Raw genomic sequence first — 17,570 nt, 5'->3', positions numbered from 1 at the left:
TATATTTGGGGTTCAGATGATCTCTATTGGGAGTGAAGACGACATCCCTATGCCTTTCCAGCCACCATACACAGTGGCTTACACACAGTGGGAGCGGCTTTGTTGGCAGAGGAGACAGCTAGCAGCCTTCGAAGAAACAGCTTTCCAGTTTATTGCCTCCTTGGCGGCTTCAAGGGCCCCGGCAGCCTCAAGAATGCACACATTATTGGCAGAGGTCATATCTCCTGGGTTGTCTTCAGGCCCCGCATGACTCTGTGCCAGAGATGTGGGGAGAGATCACTGGCGCCATCCGGATACCATTAATCCAGAGCCTGCCACGCTTCCTTCTTCCCTAGTCACCCAGGAGGCGTTTGAGTGTTTGGGGGCTTTTTGTTGTTGTTGTTCCACAGAATCCTATGCCCATCAAGAACCCAATGAACTAACTGTCCGTGCTTTTCTACTGGATTGAGATACCATTTCTTCCCCTTGTCAGGTAGTTCTGTGTAGAAGTGAACAGGGTAGAGTGGGAGAGAGATGCCAGGAACTCACAGCCAAGGAACACAGTGAGTCTGTGGCGAGAAAAAGAAAGAGGAAGAAGCATTTGGGGAAGGGGGTCCTGACCACACTGACCTCCCAGATTCTTGCTGAAGGAGGCCAGGTGGCCTCACGGCTTGGGGGATTGGGGAGCGATGAGAAGCCCAGGCAGTTTTGAGGGCTGGATTCACTAAGCAGGGCTTCTGTTAACACAGTCTGGGAAGTGCCCAGCTCCGCCTAGACGGTTGGAGACTCTGGAGCTTGTTCAGCAGAGGTTCTCATAGCTAAAGTACCTAGTATGCATGGTAGAGGACAGTGTTGTGACAGCTCCCTCTGCTGTTCTAGCCACCCCCAGTCATCTTGGTGATTCCCGAGTCACCTTACTGCTGTGACCTGAACACAGACAGCACTTAGTCCCCCGAGAGCACTTTTGAGTCCCCAGAATCTCCTTGAGTCTCGCTTGTCCTGTGACGTGGATGCCAGAGTGCGGGGCTGTACAGACTCCTGAGTGTGGCTGTGTACCCTGTCTGCCTGGCTGGTGGACAGGGAGTAGCCTCCAGTCCCCAGGCGGGTGTGGCAGTGAGCCGGGAGGACATGCTCACTCTGACCCTGCAAGACAGTGGGACTTCTGGAGCCTCTGTCCTTGCTGCTCTGCTGAGGTTTGCTCCTGTAGTTCTTGTATCCTGTCCACAGACCACTCCGTAGACAGCATTGCTTACCTTTGTCTCACGGGCCCTCCATGCTCGAGCAGACTCTGAAAGCCCTGATCCCTGAACTCGACATGGGTGGGAAATGTGAGCATGACAATCTAGGCACGTCAACTATGCTTTTCCCCACTTTCCAGAAAAATCTATAGAGGTTGTTAGAATTTTCAAAATTTTTAAATATCATTTTCATTTTTCTGAGAGACTTCTACCAGGCCCTTTACCTAAATCAGAATAAAGCTCCATACCTGTTCCAACTGAGGTAGGCTGAGGGTTGCCCAGATCTGTATAGCCTATATCCTGATAGCCACCACCTCACCCTACAGTGCCGTCGATGGCCCTGAGATGCCTGGGACAGCATTTGCTTGTATTCCTAATTCGATGTGTAAAAATTAAGACAAGCATTGGTAATGTAGCCACATTCCTGTCATTATGGAGTTATTGTAAGCATGCATGTCCTTTAGTGCAAAGGTTCTCAGATCATGAACCCAGAAACATCAACATCACACATCAGAAGTCTCAGAAAAGTGAATTCTCAGGCTCAGCCCCCAAGATCTTGCAGATCAGAAGTGAAATGCATGTTTTAGTAAGGCTAAACCCCTCTGGATATGTGCTAAGAGGTTCTGACCTGAGCTGCACCTCAAGAGTCTTCCATAAGCTTGAGGAATATAAAGCTTGGTCTCCCTCACAGAAACTAATTTCAGCTGTGGCTGGTACTTGGGCATTATTACTTTTAGGGGAGTGGGGCTACAACTGTACAGACCTAGACAGATAGGCAGCGTTGGCAGCCTCAGGTGAAACAGTTTATCCCACCAGCCAGTACCTCCTGGTTCCCACTGTTAATTGATTTTAACTGCTGAGGTCTGTCACAGTAGGCTTTTTATAGCACTCAGGTCCTCTAACTCAGTTCTTGGCTCAGAGGACTAAGGGTGTTCCAAACCTGTTCCTCTGAACCCTCTCAGTCTCTTAGAGGGCCTCAATTTGGCCTTAGCCACATGTTAGAATTCCCTAGGAGCCAGCTATACAGCTGTGAACAAGCCTGCCCCATAGTTTACTGATCTATCTAGGCAGAAGTCTATCATTTGTAATGTATCCATGGTGAAGAGCGCCCCCCCCCGAATATTGTTCACATTAGTGTATATGTGTGTGTCTGTGTGTGTGTTTCTGTGTGTAGAGCCCCCACCGAATAGTCTTCATAGTGTGTGTGTGTGTGTGTGTGTGTGTGTGTGTGTGTGTGTGTGTGTGTAGAGCCCTCACTGAATGGTCTTCACGTTAGTACTTCCCTCACGACCGGCCTCCAGGATGCAGTCCCAGAGTCTTATGTGGCTCCTGACGCACCCTAAGACATGGATAGAAGCTGGTTACTGGACATTGTCTTCTGAGGGAAAGCTTGATACATACATGTGTACATACATCTTCGTCTTAAGTGTCCATGCTGAAGTACAGATTACGAGATGTGGCTCAAGATGTTTTTGTTTGCCTTAATACTTTATTTTAATTAAAATATAATTACCTCATTTTTCCTCTCCTCTTCCCTCAACCCTCCCGTTCCTTTACCTCCAACATTTCCCATTTTCCTCCTTTCTCCCTTTCAAATTGACAACCTCTTTCCCTTTGTTTATTATTGCTACACACAAACACAGAAACATACATGTATAAATACACCTGCTGAGTCCATTCAGTGTTGCTTATGTGTGTATGATTCACGGCTGACCACTTGGTGTTGTATAGCCAGTTCAGGGGCTCATCCTTGGGGAAGCCTAATTTTCCCTCCCTCGGTAGTTGTTAGTTGCCTATAGTTCTTTGTCTAGGGCTGGGGCCTTGTTAATGTGTTGACAAGTGCTGTCAGTGTTTGAGTCCTGTTTAGCAGCCATCTCATTGCAGTCTTGTGGATGTATCTCCCTTGTCGTTTCTAGGGGACACCATCTGATCTCCCAGCAGGTTTCCTGTTCCCGTTCCCTTGGCTCTCAAAGTCTTTCTGCCCCCTTTTCCATAATGTCCCCTGAACCTCAGTGCAGGAGTTATATTGTAGGTTGAACTGAGCACCCCACAGTCGGTTCTGTGTATTTTGACCAGTTGTGGTTTTCTGGGATGGTCTCTGTCTGCTGCAGAGAGACTTCCTTGATATGGGTGACAGTTACATGGATCAGGCAAAGAGGTTCATGAACTTCAGGATGCTTGCTGTATGCCCATGTCACTGCCTCTTCAAGGATCGGCTCTGAAGTCAGACCCACAGAATTCCAAGGAGCCCCGCTAATAGTGTCAGGGTAGTTTTTCTCAGGTCTAACTCTTGGTTTCCTTCTAGGTGTATGGATCCGGGTCTCAGACAAGGGCGTTCCAGTATGTCAGGTAAGGCTCTGGTCCTCAACCTTGGTTCTGAGTAGAGGAATGCAGTAACAATTGAGCATATATTATCTATGCTGGTTATTTCCACAGCTCAACTGTGGAGTAAGTTCATTTTAGTATTTGATGAGGAACCTCTTGCTTTTCCCTGTTCAAGTTGGTTTTCTTCCACTGTTTCTGTGACTCCTGGCTAATCTTCCACTGCCACCTAGTGTTGCATAGATGAAGTTATCTAGCACTGTGAGGGTAGCTTGGGTAACTAATGCTGCAGGCAGTTCATCACCCATCAAACCTGCAGACCCAGTCATCCGACCGGTTTTTTTAAATCATGGCTTTCTAGCATGGAGAGTCTTTAAGAATATGTGATAAGAGTCTCTTAATGGTGACCTTGTGTTGGAGCTGAGGCAGGCTCGTGTCCTTGAGAATAGCTTCACTTGGTGACTTGTATTATTGTCTTTGGAAGCCTACCTAGAGTTTGGTTGGTCAACACAGTTGGTAATAATAAGCAATTACTACGCTGAAGTATCTTCTACCTATTCGTAGTGATTGAACATTCCGTGGGAGTTTCAAACACCCTCCACCATTGTAAAGCCCACATCTATATTTTGACACCATGGTCCTTTGCTCTTAAATGCAAATACCTCGAATGACTCTGGGCCAGGAATTGCTGTCCACGGCATCTTAGAGCCATCCGAGGGTACTGTAGGGTAAGATGTTAGCTGTGGGGTGCAGGTCTGAGTAGTCCCCGGCCTCAGCAACCATGTCTCAGTAGCTGAGAAACTCAGTGGAAGTCGCTTAGAAAAAATGGGAATGCTGCTTTAATTTTTTTTCCCCAAAAGGTAAAACAGCCAGTATAATGTTTTCCCTGCAAGTATATACATTCCTACATGTAACCCAAAAGAAGCCATGAACAAACATGTACCACAGTCAGTGTTGGTTTCTCCTCACCCATGCATAGCTTGTCACACAGGGCCCAAAGCCCAGAAGCGAGATTTAGCTGGCTATACATTGTCCAAACAGGTTCGCTTATTCCAAGAAACCATTTCACCAGGGGACAAGTGGTGTCCCTCTCCCAGGACAGTTTCTGTTCTCGAGTGTGGCGCTCAGTCTGTGTGCTTGGAGAAATGTGTTGGGGCAGATTTCTGTAGCTGGATTGGACTAGCTATACAAACCACCATGTACTGAACCATCTCTTCATAATAATAACAATGCGTTCTCATCCCATCCCCCTTCACTCCCCACCACCCCCGTCTTCAAGTATACAGATTCATCCTTGAACTACATAATCAGGGCTCCAGACTTTCTCATCGTCCACTATCGTAAGACTTGATGTCATACAAAGAAAGGGCACTGGTTAGAAACCTGCCTCCTTTCTGTCACCCTGCCTCAGTGGCATCAGCTTCAGATATATTTTGTGGGGAGCAAAGGGGTAGTTGATTAAAATACTTGAAGAATTCAGCAGTGCCTATGCTGTGTGCTAACCCAGCTAGAACAAAACACATTCGTGGCACCAGGCCTGTCACGGCCACAGCTCACACATCTAGTTGCTGTGACCTACACATGGTTACCTCCCAGACCACCTGACACCTTGGAAAGAGGATGTACGTAGCTTCCCTGTTCATAGGAGTGGGCCCTTTCAGTGGACCCTCTCTCTATAATGCTACCACTGTGGTACTGAGATCAGCGGGGCTCAGGGATGCTATTTAGTGATTCAAGTCTCCGCAGAGAACTGACCAGAAGCTTGCTATTTTTATCACACTCCCTACCCCTTTAAGAGCTGAAAGTCTCCTACTTTGTACAGTGTTTGAATCTGCAGTTACTTGGTTAACTGTCACCAGAGCCACAGTTGGCTCAGCAGCACTGCGGGGACCCAAGGCCTACATGGTCATCTGCATTGACATCTGGCATGACGTGTCTGATACTTTCATGGTTGGGTTGTGTCCTCATTCACATAACAAAGGCATGTGATATATCTCTTAAAAGTCACTTTGTCAAAATGACACTCTTAAAAAGCTTCAGGCTGAATGAGTATGACTTACATGATTTTGACTTTAAAAGTTGCCAGCCTGTTACGTACAAGGTGTGTGGCCCTCCCTCCCTCCCTCCCTCCTCTCCCAAAGAGGATGACTGCTTAAGAACTAGCCATCTTCCAACTCCAAATGACCCCCCCTTACTTTTCATTGCTAAGAGCCATTATGGATGCTACTGATGGCAGCTTTTAATGTCTCCTTACACACATACACACACACACACACACACACACACACACACACACACACACACAGATGGGTGCCGTAAGAATGCGTGGTGGGTGTAGTGACTACTGCCATGGTGATGAAGTGACTTTGTTGCCAGTTTCTCTTAGAAAAGAAATCATTCAAGGTCAATAGTGGTTAGCATTTACACTTGATCTGTAAGAACAGAACATTAAGCATATCATATAAAATTCCCATTGTTGGAACCGGAAAAGCAGAAATAACCTTATTAAATGACACACCAAAAGAAAAATAATTTTTTCCCCAATTAAAAGAAGAGCAAATCTTTCTTGGGTTTTCTTTTGGAAGCCAGTCATGGCCCATAGTGGCCTGTGCCTTGTGGGAAAGCTGGAGGCAGAGGGAGAGGTTCCCAAGTGGATTCATTCAGAACTGTAGCTGCTGACCATGGGCGTAGAGCAAGCGCTTAGATTCCCAGTGAGGTGTCATTTTTACGAAGTAACTTTTCTTTAACAGAGCCACACTTTAACGCTTCTGAAACTAAGAACCAAACCTTGGTAAGCGGAAGTTTGCTTACTTCTCTTCACCTTCATGGCTCAGCCGATCACACTCCATCTGAAACATCCAGCTGCCCCCAACAGACAGCGAGCGTCAGAGGATGTGCCGAGGGTGGGCTGGAGGCTGGGGGTGGGGGCGGCAGCGCTCATTGATTTCAGTGCTCAGTTTGTTTGGCTTTCGCTGTGATTTGCCAGTATGGAGTTTGCATACTGAAGTCCATTCATTTCTGTGGAGCTTATTTTATAAACAATTGTAACTTTTGTTTTGTCCCCGACTCAAATGTGGGTTATGTTAAACATGGGGCTTTGGGGGTGTATACCTACTTTAACTTGTGGTCCTTGATTGTTTTCAGAAATGCGCAGAAAGGGTAGATTTAGCCCATTCTATCCACCCTGTTCACCACCCCACCACACCCACCAAAAGCAAATCCCAGTGTCACAGGATTCATTTCATCCATGAACATGCTAGCGTTACAAACACCATCTTAATTTACAGGGTTTTATTTCCACATTCAGTTTTCCATTTGGGTTTTTGGTTTTTTTTTTGTCTGGGGAGGTTTGGTGCGTGCCCTCAGCATCCCCGCTCTATGGTGGGCGTTGTCTGACCCAGCTCTCCCTCTTTTCCAGTGATCTGGTGAATGGCCTGGTAGCACTCATGAACAGCAATGTCAGTAGCCCTGTCAACTTGGTGAGTACCGTTCCACCTCTCCTTTGCAGCAGCTGGAGGGTCTTTCGTGGAGGGCTCTGCTTGCTCGTGACTGGCTTCTCTAGGGTCTGCTCAGTACTCAACTAAAACAAAGCAGAGTGAGACTCTGAACCACGACCCTTGGCAAGGCATGCATGAGCAACATAGTGAACTCCCTCTGCCTGTAGGGCTTTGTGTAAAGGTCACACTTCGAGGGTGGGTGAAGACGGGGCGGTAATCCCAGCACACGGGAGGCAGAGCCAGGCAGATCTTTGTGAGTTCGAGGCCAGCCTGGTCTACAGAGTGAGTTCCAGAAAAGGAGCAAAGCTACACAGAGAAACTGTCTCAGGAGGAAAAAATGGAAACTCTGAATGGATAAAGGCTTATGATAAAAGGCCCTTCTCTGTTGTTTATGCCCACAAGTTCTTTTATTTCTTTACTCTCTTTCGGAAGCTTTTGCATAAGAGCATTTAGGAACTGTATCTATTTAGAAACATGTCTTCCCACAAATCAGAAAAGTGTCTGCAAAGAGCCTCCCATAGCCCCCTTCTCCCATCTTCCCTCCATCACTCTGCTCTGCCACTCGGGGTCTTTCTTTGTGCCTACAATTAAGCCCAGGCCTTCTGGACACTTTGTTCTCTGGGTCCAGGATAGTCTCGGAAATTGGGAGCTGGAGGAATTTAGCATTGACAGCTGCCAGGCTTTTCCGTGGTCTGTGCTGTGGTACTCGTGGAGTCAGAGTAGGAGGTCAGAGCAGTGGTGAGGGACGTCCTAGCATGAGCAGGGGCCTGAGTGCCATCCCCAGCACTGCAGAAATGAAGGCGGCAGCTGTTAGAAAATGGGACGGAAGGAAAGGGTTTGCTCAGCAACTCCACCCCAGTAAGCTGACGTCATCAAGCCCATGGAGGCTGGCCCTGTGGCTTCCCCAGAACTCTGGTCTGTGACGGTGTCCACTGCTACCACAGCTTTCCTCTATAGGATCTTGGGTCCTGCACTGTGAAAGGTTGGCACAGTTCTCATAGAGGAATAATGTCCTGGGAGAGCAACGTATTTTGGTAATATGAGACCAAACATGCCGGGTAACACTGAAGGGACAGAAAAGGTAGTAGATTAAAAAGTTACTTGTCCTGGAAGTTCACCCAGTGTGGCTGACCCCATTTTAAATGACCTTGTGCTACCCGAAGGCTGTTCTTTGGAACAGATAAAGGTCTAAGGTAGTATAGGTTCGTACCTGGCCAGGTTGAAAACCATCCCAGAATGCTCCAGTGGCACAAGAGGCTGGGGTGAAGTTACTTGGAGGCAGGCTAGTCTGGGGGCTGATGATGATTCATGCAGCAACTGTCGCTGAAGTCACGTGTGGCCCAAGTAGGGGAGTTCTGCCATTGCCACGATGCTTATAGGAGAATCCATTTGTTCCTTAGGGGAACCCAGAAGAACACACAATCCTGGAATTCGCTCAGCTAATTAAAAACCTTGTTGGTAAGTATACTAGATCACTCTGAATGAAGTCATCTGCATTTACCCTGCCTGTTAGTAGTACTTGCCCAGAGAGCAGGGAATTAGTACAAGCCGACTGACTAAATCAGAGTAGCATTGTTGATGAGGAGCATTTCTAGCTCCTCTGAGTTGGGGATCAGAGAGTGGATGGAGTGAGATGAGTTTGGCTCCCAGGTCTAGTTGCAGGTCTGGGTGGAGTGTGGGGCAGAGATTTGCCCTTCAGGTGTGACACGTTTAGGTTAGCGCATCCTGCATGGGTGACCATTACTGATTCCAGGCACGATTCTCATTGAGACCAAATTTCAGGAGCAAGGAAAGAGTGGCATTAGTTCTGTCCAGGTTGGATTTGGCTGTGTGGCATTGGAGTAGTATTCCCATCAAGCAGCAGATGTTCCTGGGTCTGGCCCAGCCCTTGGGTTACAAGTGCCAAGGAGGTAGCCCCGGCTTCATTCCCAGCCTTGCTGGTGCTCTAGGAATCTGGTCTCCAGTCCAGAAACTTGAGTTCAGGACATGCCAATCTGGCCTAGACCACGATATATATGTGCTGCAGGCTGCTCTGATTTGACCCTGCTGCCCCCTTGGCTGAATGGGCTCCTCCTTGTTGACATTTCTGGATCAGGGTTGCGGTGAGCAGCTGTGGACAGCTGGTATCCTGTTCTGTGCGACAGTGGAGACAGAAGTCTTTCTGCCACCTAAGCCCAGTGCTGTGTGGTTCCGGCAGTCCCCTTCAGACTCACTTCCCAGCCGTGCATTCCCACTGGTGAGGCAGGGTCTGCTGCAGTCACCATGTGCCTCCGGTCACCCTGCCTTTGAAGCCTTTGCTGTGCACATGGAAACCATGGGCCAGAGGCTTTGCTATATACATGGCACTGTAGATGTGAGCTCTGGCTTCCAGATAAGGGTGCACCAGTGATCCACGTGCACTTCACAGTTTAGGAAACCCAGACCTGCAAACTGAGGAGGACTTAGGATCCCCACCTGCTACTGTGTGACTGTGTGCCACACTTACCCAGGTCTGCATGGTGGTCGCTGTAGTAGCTTTCTTTTGTGGTCACTAGAGTCTAGCACCCCACCTCAGGGTGCTTGGCCAGGCTTTTCTGTCCTCCACATGCCTCATCCAGCAGCAGAGCTGACATCTTACATGTTGGTTCTGGGCTTGCTCTGGCTAGAGTATAAGGTCACCATGGGCTCTAAGTTACCATTGCATGCTGTTGGTTAAGAAGGGTGTAGACTACCTGATCTCCAGGGGAGGGCATTCCTAGGTTCCAGATACCCACGCTGGCCCACCGGGAGCATCCACCTTCAAGGTGGTCCCACCCACATTTATATATTTGTGTTTGTGGGATTGTGCCCCATCGGCACATCTGCATTTGTTGCCTGACATGTAGGTTTGTCCTTGGCACAAGCCCCTTTGTTCTCCTGGGAGGATCTTGTGGGACCAGAACCATCCTGCACATAACTGCTTAGTAATGGCCATGCAGGCGCATGCCTAGGTTTGTGAGGACTGTGCTATGACTTTGTCAGAGCTGCTTGTGTCCAGTCCTTGCTCTTGTTCTAGTATAGGGATGAGTTGTATCCTGCCATAGATAGGAAAACAGTGCCCCCTAGTGATAAGGGAGTCACATGGCCTTACCTTTTTTTTTTTTTTTCCTTTTTCAAAAACTCAGGTAGTGGAAGTGAAATTCAGTTTCTCTCTGAAGCCCAGGATGACCCACAGAAAAGAAAACCAGACATCAAAAAAGCAAAGCTGATGCTGGGGTGGGAGCCTGTGGTGAGTATGAGGGAGGTCCCCGGCCTCAGGAGAAAGACATCCACCGCCCATGTCCTTCTCCTCCCAAGCGTTTGGCCCTTGTTGGGAGGGAAGTGGGGTGGGCCTGAGTGTCCAGGCGGGTCCAAGGTTTTCTCCAGTCAGTGGTATCTCATCCTCTGTTAGTGAAAATGACTCAGGCCTCCTATGAGCTGTTTTCAAGAGAGTAAATAAACATGTCCTCATTTCATTCTGTTGCTCTGGTAAAAACATTGGCCAAAAACACCTTGAGGAGGAAAAGGAGCTTATTTGGCTTACACTTCCAGGTCATAGTCTATCAGTGAGGGAAGTCAGGGCAAGGACCTGGATTGAGGTACCATGGAAGAGTGCCGCTCACTGGATCATGCTTAGCTAGCTTTCCTATACATGCCATAATAACCTACCTAGGAAATGGCATCATCCTTAGTGGGCTGGACTGTCCTATAGCAGTCAAGACAACCAAGTATCTCACCGACATGTCCATAGGTCAGCCTGGTAAAGACAGTGACTGCATTGAGACGCTTTACCAGGTAGTTCTAGTCTGTCAGGTTGGAAGTTACTGTTAACTCTGACCTACATCGGTCTCTAAAGGCAGCGTTAAGTGGAGGAGTGTTAGTTATTTTTTCTCATTGCTGTAACAAAAAACCTTACGAAAGCAACTTAGAAGGGAGGGAAGGTTTATTTTGGTTCCCAGTGTGTGTGTGTGTGTGTGGGGGGGTGTTTCAGTTCATAGCAGGGAAGGTGTGGCAGCCAGAGCTGCAGTGTCCATTGCAGTGGTTTCTTGCAATGCAGGGACAGGAAGTAAAGAACAGGGATAGGTATACCCTCCAAAGGCCTGCCATAGCACTTACTGTGCTTGGCAAGGTCACACCTCCCAAGGCCTTGAAATAGTGCCATGAGCTGAGTGACATTTCAAGTTCAGAGCATCAGAGGATGACAGCAGCATCCCTGCAGGGCCCTGGTGGGCAAAGTTTCATGTAAGCAGAGGTGATCTAGGGATCCCTGTGCTGATCTAACCCCAGCTAGAGAGTGTGAAGATGGAAAGACTCGGAGGCTTCCTTCCTGGGGCTCCTAGACTGTCAGGCTCTCCACAGGCTGACCTACTAGACCAATGGTTCTCAACCTGTGGGTCATGACCCCTTTTGAGTTGCATCTTAGATAATTGCATCACAATGCATAACAGTAGCAAAATTACAATTATAACATGAAGAACTTTATTAAAGGATTGCAGCATTTAAGAAGGTTGAGAACCACCAAACCTATCCAGCTTCCTCTCCCTCACTGCTAGGCTGTATTTACACTCTGAACCCCTAGTTCCTTTTGGTGAGGAGCTCCTCCCCTGTCCATGAACTCCAGTATCCCAGGGCTGTATGTAGCCTGTAGCACGAATCTTAAAGATCTCATTAATAAAAGCAAAGCTGGAGCAAGGTATTGGGGTGAACACTGAAAGAGCAGAGAAATAGAACAAGCCACAGATTCCTCACCTCACCTGATTCCTCAGCTGATCCTGTTTCCTCAAACTGGAAGCCACTGTGTCCTCATACAAATGGATCTCAGCTGAACTGCTGCTAAAAGCTTAACAAGGCCTAGTTCCTGATCTTCATATCTTATATATACCTTTCTGCTTCCTGCCATCATTTCCTAAGATTAAAGGTGTGTGTCACCTGCCTGGTGGTTTCCAGTGTGGCCTTGAACTCACAGAGATCCAAATGGATCTCTGCCTCCCAAGTGGTAGGATTAAAGGTGTGTGCACCACCATTTTCTGGCCTCTATATCTAGTGGCTGTTCTGTCTGCTGATCCCAGATAAGTTTATTAGGGTGCATACTATATTGGGGGACACAATATCACCACAGTCGCCCCTTAAGTGTCTGTGCTTTACAGGCTCACCTTCTTACAGGAAATTCCCCTGGCCAACCAGGCTGCAGGAGGGAGATGCCTCTTTGCATCCACTGTGTTTGGCCGTCTGCTCTTTGCCATGCTCCTCTGGAAGTGACTTTCCCTGGGCAGAGCATGTGACCTTATAGCATGGCAGCCATCCCAACAGCTATTGCAGAAGCAAAAACTGTATCAGGTGGAAGATAAACATAGGGCAGGTGGGGCTGCCTCACTGTGAGGCAGTAGAGGACCCGCCAGGAGGCAGAGTGCTGCCCCAGCTCAGCTTACCTGTTGAAAAAGCATGGCATGGTCAGTGTGAGGAGGTAGAGTCCAAAGTGATGAATTCTGAAGGAATGTTAGGATTTCAGTCCAACTCCTATGCTGCTGTACGGAATCTTGAGTCTGAGAAATCCGCTAAAGGACAGAAAATGAGTAAATAAAAATGAATATGCTCAGTTTTTTGTTTGTTTGTTTTGTTTTGTTTTTGTTTTTGGGTTTTTTTTTGTTGTTGTTGTTGTTTTTTTGGTTTTTCGAGACAGGGTTTCTCTGTGTAGCTTTGCGCCTTTCCTAGAACTCGCTTTGGAGACCTGGCTGGCATTGAACTCACAGAGATCCGCCTGCCTCTGCCTCCCAAGTGCTGGGATTAAAGGTGTGCACCACCACCGCCCGGCATATGCTCAGATTTAAAATCTAGGAATCCCATCCGAACAGAGCTAATTGCAAAAGCAGTAAGTGTTTTGCCTGCTTGTATACGTGTGTGCCACGTGCATGCAGGGCCCACAGAGGGCATCAGCGCCTTTGCTACTGGACTTACAGTTGGTTGTGAGCTACAGTGTAGGTGCTAGGAGCTGAACTCAAGTCCTCTGCAAGAGCACCAAGTGGTCTCAACAGCTCAGCCGTCTCTGCAGCTCCAGGTTCTCTGGCTTTGGGCAAGAATTTGTCATTTGTTCTTTTGTTACCAAAGCATGTGTTTCAAACACAGTGTTTTGGGAAAATAGTCAATGTGTATTTACTAAATACACACTCTTGGTTTTAGAGGTGTATGTGCAGCCAGGATATGTGCTTAGAACTTGTATCTTATTAGACACGGAGATACAGAACAGTTGCCATTGGATTCTTGGTAGTAGGAGTCTTAATTGATAGGAATTACATGAGTCTCGTCCATAGACACCTAGACATCTCAAACATAATTGTTGTGTATGATGTGAGTGCAGGCCACTTACTGAGGTAGAGAAAGCATCTTAACTTGGTGAAGAGATATTTTTATGTATATTCCCCTAATATTTGGTGATCCTAAGCATTTTCATAAATCTATTGTCTGTTTCTGTTCCTTCCCTTGGGAAAAAATGCCTACTTAAATCTGTTTTTTAAACTTGTGGTCCTTATATGTTTTTACTATTAACTTCTTATCAGATACATAGTTGACAAGTATTTTCTTCCATTCTATAGGTTCTCTCTGCCTGCTTTTTATTTTACCGAGAGAAGCTTTCTAGTTTATTCAATTTGTCTAATTATGTTTCCTCTGCTTTCAGGATCTCATGTAATGCATATATAGTGAAATACCCATATTTAAAACATATAATAGGGTGTATTTTGTTGTAGTCTGACACCTACAACACTATCACCATCATCAGGACAGACAAGCACCAGCAGATTGACTGTAGTTCTTGGCAATGCCTCCCTCCACAGCTTTCTCTTTAGCCTGTGTGACTCAGCAGCTAGTTGACTTCCGGTTCCTGTTTCCAGCTCCAGGTTAAGATTGCTTTAAATGTCGTCACAGTCCGTGGATCCGTGGATCCTTCCCTACCTATGCTGTCAGTGTGAGGGCAAGTGTGTTGTGGGGGAGGCCCAGTGAGGCAGGTGGAGACAGTCTCCTCAGAGCATCTTCCTTCTAGTTCGTGGAGCATTTCCTCAAAAGAGTGGGCCCACATACCTTTCAGAAATGGTCTCTGCAGCTGGCTTTAGTAGGCATGCCTGCAAGAGGGGACTCGGGAGCCTTGGGAACTTGAGGTCACTGATAGTCGGTGTCACTTGCTAACTTGCAGAGTGTGTTCCAAAAGTAGCTCCAAAGAACTTCAGGCATCTCCAAAGTGGCCTTGATAGACTCCTGGCCAGAGCGTCCTCATGAAGTGGGCAGCTGACTGCAAACTCCCATCTCCAGGGCACTTTGCTTTTTGCCTTTCTCTTGATGGGACCTTGTTCCTTTTTCTCACTCTCTCTAACAGGTCCCATTGGAGGAAGGGTTGAACAAAGCCATCCACTACTTCCGGAAGGAGCTCGAGTACCAAGCCAATAACCAGTACATCCCCAAACCTAAGCCCGCCAGAGTGAAGAAGGGCCGGACGCGCCACAGCTGAGTTAGCCTTAGGACATGAGACTCCGTTTTACACTTAATGAAATGGACTTTCGTGGGATTTTTTTGTTTTTAAAGACTTAAACAGGTGTCATGAAGAATTGGAAGAAACTGGAATTTCATTCTGAGGCTTGCTTTAAAGACATGGATGTGCCTAAAAGCTCCGTTGAAACCTGCAGACTTTGCCTTGCACTTTTGAAATCTGTCTTTTTATGTACAACAGCCTAGATGCATCTCTGCTATTTTCAGGTTTTTTTATCTTGCTGTTAGAGTGTATGCTGTAACTGTCGTTGACAGTTTTATTTACTGGTTTCTTTGTGAAGCTGAAAAGAAACATTAAGTGGGGTGGAAAATGCCAATTTTATTTATAAAAGTGGGTACTTATAAATGAGACGTTACGCTATGCATAAGGAGTAAAAATCCTGGTGTTATTGTCAGGTGGGCAGCGCACCAGCGTTTATTTGGGGATCAATGAAAACTGTTGGAAAATTTGTTTCTTTTTTAATTCAGAATTTTCTGAAGTCTGGTTTTTAGTTGCAAACTTGACTTTGAAACATCTCTGTTGGTTCTTGATCAAGGATATTTGAAATCACTACTGTGTTGTGCTGCATATTGGGGTGGGGAGGTCGGGGAACAACGTTAACGTATTCTTGGTTAACCATGGTTAAATATGCTATTTTAATAAAATATTGAAACTCGCTGGTCATGGACTTTGAGCTACAAAGGTCGGCTTTCGACTTTGCATCAGATGTTGGGTTGCTGAGAATAATACTGGAGATCTTAGTTGGAGGAAATTCTGACAACATCTGGTTTACACCATACTTAACTTCATGTGTGCCCGTTAGAATCATCTGTGTGCTACTCGGGTGAATCGTGTGTATGATACACACTGTGTGTGTCTTTATCTGAAATGCTTGAGATCAAGTGTTCCAAATTTCAGAACTTATTTTATTTAACTTGGGAATATTTTCATAGAGTATAGTTTTAGCACCATAAATCCCAAACCTGAATTGTTCTGAAGTCTGAAATCCAAGTACCCTTTCATCACCATTTGGAGTTTAGGGGCACTCAGGTTCTTAACCATGGTGTGAAGTTCTCAGAGCTCAGCCTGGCTTAGGATAGGTTTTGCATCCTGTAGCATCCACAAACCCGATGAAACAAAACCTTTCATTTTTCTGGTATAGAATTCAAGCAAGTTTTGACGAGTGAAATGAAAGCTTTAGGAGTTATTATTTTCATTAGGAACTCTCCCAAAGTCTGTGCTAGGGTTTAATTTTTGCCCTTTAAAATAAATGGAAGAACAACACAGTGTGCAGAAGCGGCCTATCTCCGTGCCGCATTGGCCCTGCACGGTAGCAGCAGAAACCCCAACAGCTGCCCAAGCGGTTGTAGAAGTATCTACAAAACACCTGTCACACCTGAGCTTTGTCCTTCAAAACCATGTTGGGCTTTTTTAAAAAATAGAATATGTTTTTTGAATGAAAGGCCCTGGAATCCAGCCAAAGATGCTGTGACTCTGTCATGATAAATTTACCAGAAGATTCTGGAACTGGGGCTAAGATTGAACATGATGTAAGATAAAAAAATAACTTACACACACACACACACACACACACACACACACACACACACACACACACCCTCGCATGCGGTTAATCGGTCACTGACTACACCCCCGGCCTGCTATTTTTAGTTCCCATTATTTTGGACTGAACTAAGTGATCCATCATTTAGAGAGGTGGGGTGGGCAAGTGGAAGCTTGCTTGGAAATTAATGATGGTGCATTTGAACCCAAGAAGAATGTGCACAGAAATAGCTCAGACCTATTTGTGTTGCTAAATTAGCCAGTATAATCTGGGAGTGTCCAGTGGCCTGAGGACCCAGAATCCTCTTAGCTTATTACTAATAAGCTAGTATCTGAAATTCCTTCATAAGACTCACTCTTCTGGGTATCCATAGACTATTTTCCAAGTAGTGGAAGAGAAACATGTTTCCTCTAAGGAAGGGGGTAATGCATCCAGGAAAACATGAGCTTTGAATTAAGCCTGATCGTATCTTGAGCCGAGAGGGACATGAAGTTGAGGGATGGGTAGGTGATGTCTGCTGTGGTCCACACGTTTCGGCCCCTCTGGATCTACAGGTGTAGGTACCTACTCTTCAGTGCAGTAGTGTTAAGAGATGTCGGTGTAGAATGATGAGGTCAGAGGCGGGCCTTTCCTGTAGGAGTACCAGTGGTTTACTTGCCTTTCACTGTTAACTCTGAGAACTAGAAAGGGGCCCTCCCCGGACACCAACATTCCTCAGCATCTCCATCTTGGACTTTGGTGCCCTCGGAACTCTGAGCAATGATTTCCTCCTGTTTGTTAACTACCGAATCTACGGCAGTTTGTTAGGGCAACCTGGACCTGCGTTTTGGAAGTGTTCCCCTGTTGAGGTGTCCCTGCTGTGGCTTATAGGAGAGAGACTGCTACAGTTCTCTTGTGAATTTAGTGACAGTCGTGTGGGCTGGGAGCAAGGTCGACATAGTCTGAACTGGGTGCAGCTGTGGAGGGGGAACCTCATAGTAGTGTCTTTGATTTTGACCCTGGTCCTGGATGGTGGTCCTCGGTCATGTGACCTCGACAGAAGCTGGGGTGAGTGGACTATTTATTACTCCTGTGGTTGCTGTCTGTTTTGTCTAGTAAGATTGTGGGGGACTTGGAGGTTCTCCGATGAGTCTTCTGAAACAAAACTTGTGTGTTAACTTTTCCATGTGTCTATCGAAAGAGTTGGTTTAGTTGACCTACCCTTTCTTAGTGGTTAATCGGGACCTTTGATGAGGGGGTGTTAGAGAATTCTGTTATTCTGAGAATTGGATACCACAGTATCCGGGGGCAACACGGCTTTGCTGTTCTCATCACCAAGGTTAGCCCACATGTTTTCTTGATTGTGTCCTGTTTGCGTTTTCGTTCACAGCTGTGTTGCAAGAAGGAAGGTACAGATTTGTAGCAGGAAACTTGAGCTGTGCTGTGGGTGGGGCTGGAATGTAGCTTACTGGATCATA

The 17,570-nt window shown here is 46.7% G+C and overlaps 1 protein-coding gene across 2 annotated transcripts in view; it reads left to right on the top strand.

The window, feature by feature from the left end:
* The window catches only part of Uxs1 (UDP-glucuronate decarboxylase 1), a 76,649-nt gene extending 61,420 nt beyond the window's left edge, over positions 1–15,229 (top strand). For both annotated transcript variants that reach the window (XM_036167538.1, XM_036167537.1), the window contains exons 11-15: positions 3,523–3,566; positions 6,958–7,018; positions 8,437–8,494; positions 10,180–10,283; positions 14,400–15,229. In XM_036167538.1, the coding sequence (XP_036023431.1) occupies positions 3,523–3,566; positions 6,958–7,018; positions 8,437–8,494; positions 10,180–10,283; positions 14,400–14,531 (399 nt within the window). In that variant the 3' untranslated portion in view covers positions 14,532–15,229. The remainder of the gene's footprint in view (positions 1–3,522; positions 3,567–6,957; positions 7,019–8,436; positions 8,495–10,179; positions 10,284–14,399) is intronic.
* Positions 15,230–17,570: the final 2,341 nt, after the last annotated feature.

Source organism: Onychomys torridus, chromosome 18 (genome assembly GCF_903995425.1).
Source record: "Onychomys torridus chromosome 18, mOncTor1.1, whole genome shotgun sequence".
In the NCBI taxonomy this organism is placed as follows: domain Eukaryota; kingdom Metazoa; phylum Chordata; class Mammalia; order Rodentia; family Cricetidae; genus Onychomys; species Onychomys torridus.
The sequence above is the reverse complement of the archived record's forward strand: the minus strand, read 5'-3'. Positions and strand labels throughout refer to the sequence as shown.